The following is a 1,940-nucleotide window of genomic DNA, read 5'->3' as shown; positions in this document are numbered from 1 at the left end:
AGCGGGAAAACACTTGGGACTTATCACATCTTCTCCCCGTCTTACCACACAGCAGAGAGCCTACAGAGAGCACAGGCTCTGCCTACCTCACCCTCCCAGGGCTCTTCCAAGCACTGTCACAAGTCACACAACCACCACCTGCTTCCCACTTCTCAAAGAAAAAAAAAAAAAAGACAGAGGACCAGGAATGGATGGTATTCTAGCCCAAATCCCAGAGAAGTCCTACCCCCATGGAGGTGTCCTTGGTGCCAGTCCTAGGAGAGGGAGGGGCTAGCAGGCTCCTGGGGACAGTACACAGGCTGCCGAAAGGACCTGACTTAGTGGAAACAGGAGTTGTTCTTGAATTCGCTGGCTTGAGAGTGTGGTGCAGACCTGCTTGCAGGTGAGCTGAGGGAGGGTGAAATGGTTTTCAGAAAGTAGTGGTCTTGGTGAAAGGGACTTGCTTGCAGCCAGGTTCTGTTTGCACGGGCTCCTGCTGGCAGGGCAGTGGAGGGCATATGCATCCTGCCCCACCTCTGCTTTTGAGAGCAGTGGCATAGTAGTCCAGGGGCTCTTCCTCAGCACCTCCAGTTGTTTCCAGAAGACAGCAGCGCAGGCACAGAACACGCTGGAAAGAGCGCCGGAAGTTGTCAGAGAGGAAGCCATAGAGAATAGGGTTGGCACAGCTGTTGGCATAGCTGAGGATGAGGGATACATGGTTGACAGTGGCATCGAGGCTGGTGACAAACAGGTTCAGAAGCTGCACCACATAGAATGGCATCCAGCATAACACAAAGACGGTCACCACCATTAGCACGAGCCTAGTGATCTTCTTCTCTGAGCGCCTCCGTTGTTGCCAACCAGCCCGCAGGGCCACAGCACGCATCTTGCCCACAATAAGCAGGTAACATAATCCGATGGCCAGAACCGGGAGTAGGAAGCCCAACAAAAAAGTATAGATTACAAAGACCGCAGACCAGGCCGGGTGAGGCCAGTGCAGGTTGCAAGCCACGGCCTCACCCCCACGAGCCGGTCTGGTGTCAGCGAAGACTGCAATGGGCAGGGTGACCAGCAAGGATGCTAGCCACACTCCCAGGTTGATTAGTTTGGCCACGCTGGGCCGCCGGTAGGTGGCGGCGCGCAGAGGGTGCACTACAGCCACATAGCGGTCCACGCTAAGCACAGTGAGGCAGAAGACACTGGTGAACATGTTAAGGCCGTCCACACTAAGCACTGCGCGGCACAGCACTGCCCCGAAAGGCCAGTGGCGCAGGGCAGCGGCCGAGGCCACGAATGGCACGCTGAGCATGAAGAGCTCATCAGCGACGGCCAGGTTGAGCAGGTAGATGTTGGTGGCTGTCTTCATCTTGGCATAGCGTAGGATCACGAAGATGACCAGGGCGTTTCCCACCAGGCCCACCAGACACACGAGCGCATAGATGCACTGGATAGTGACCATGCCCGCTGTCCCTGTGCCGTCGGACCGCACCGCATCCTCCTCCTCCTCGTCCGGAGCCCAGCTGGCGTTGATCCCAGGGGTCCAGGTGGTGTCCTCGACCCCCGGGGGCAGAGTTGCGGGCGCGTTCATGCTTCGGGGTGCCCACCCTGGGCAGCGGGATAGGTGGAGAGCCGCGGAGCGCTGAGCCAAGGACCAAGAGGCGGGCTGGGGTCTCGCGCATACGCTCGGCTCAGCCGCTCCGCCTAAGAAGTGCGCGGGGGCCCGGGAACACCCGCCAATCCCTGCGCTGCCGCGCGCCCCCTCGGCCGCGGGAGCTCCAGTCGCCTGGCGCGCGCCTTTCCCTCCGCGCGCCCAGCCTCAGGTGCCGTCTGCTTCACCCGAAGAGCTCTCTGGGCTTTTCCTACCTACACCACCTCTGTCATGCTGCCAGTTTCGCCAGGGGTATCAGAAACTTTACTTGGACCCTGGTCCTACCTTGTACGCTAGAGCTAGATCACCCCTC

The 1,940-nt window shown here is 59.2% G+C and overlaps 1 protein-coding gene across 1 annotated transcript; it reads right to left on the bottom strand.

The window, feature by feature from the left end:
- Positions 1–409: 409 nt before the first annotated feature.
- On the bottom strand, positions 410–1,567 carry SSTR4 (somatostatin receptor 4; the record flags this gene model as incomplete). Its single annotated transcript, XM_080931158.1, has 1 exon — positions 410–1,567. The coding sequence occupies one exon, from the start codon at positions 1,565–1,567 to the stop codon at positions 410–412; it is 1,158 nt and encodes a 385-aa protein (XP_080787284.1).
- Between the last annotated feature and the right edge of the window lie 373 nt (positions 1,568–1,940).

This window comes from Micromys minutus (assembly GCF_963924665.1).
Source record: "Micromys minutus genome assembly, chromosome: 17".
NCBI lineage: Eukaryota > Metazoa > Chordata > Mammalia > Rodentia > Muridae > Micromys > Micromys minutus.
The sequence above is the reverse complement of the archived record's forward strand: the minus strand, read 5'-3'. Positions and strand labels throughout refer to the sequence as shown.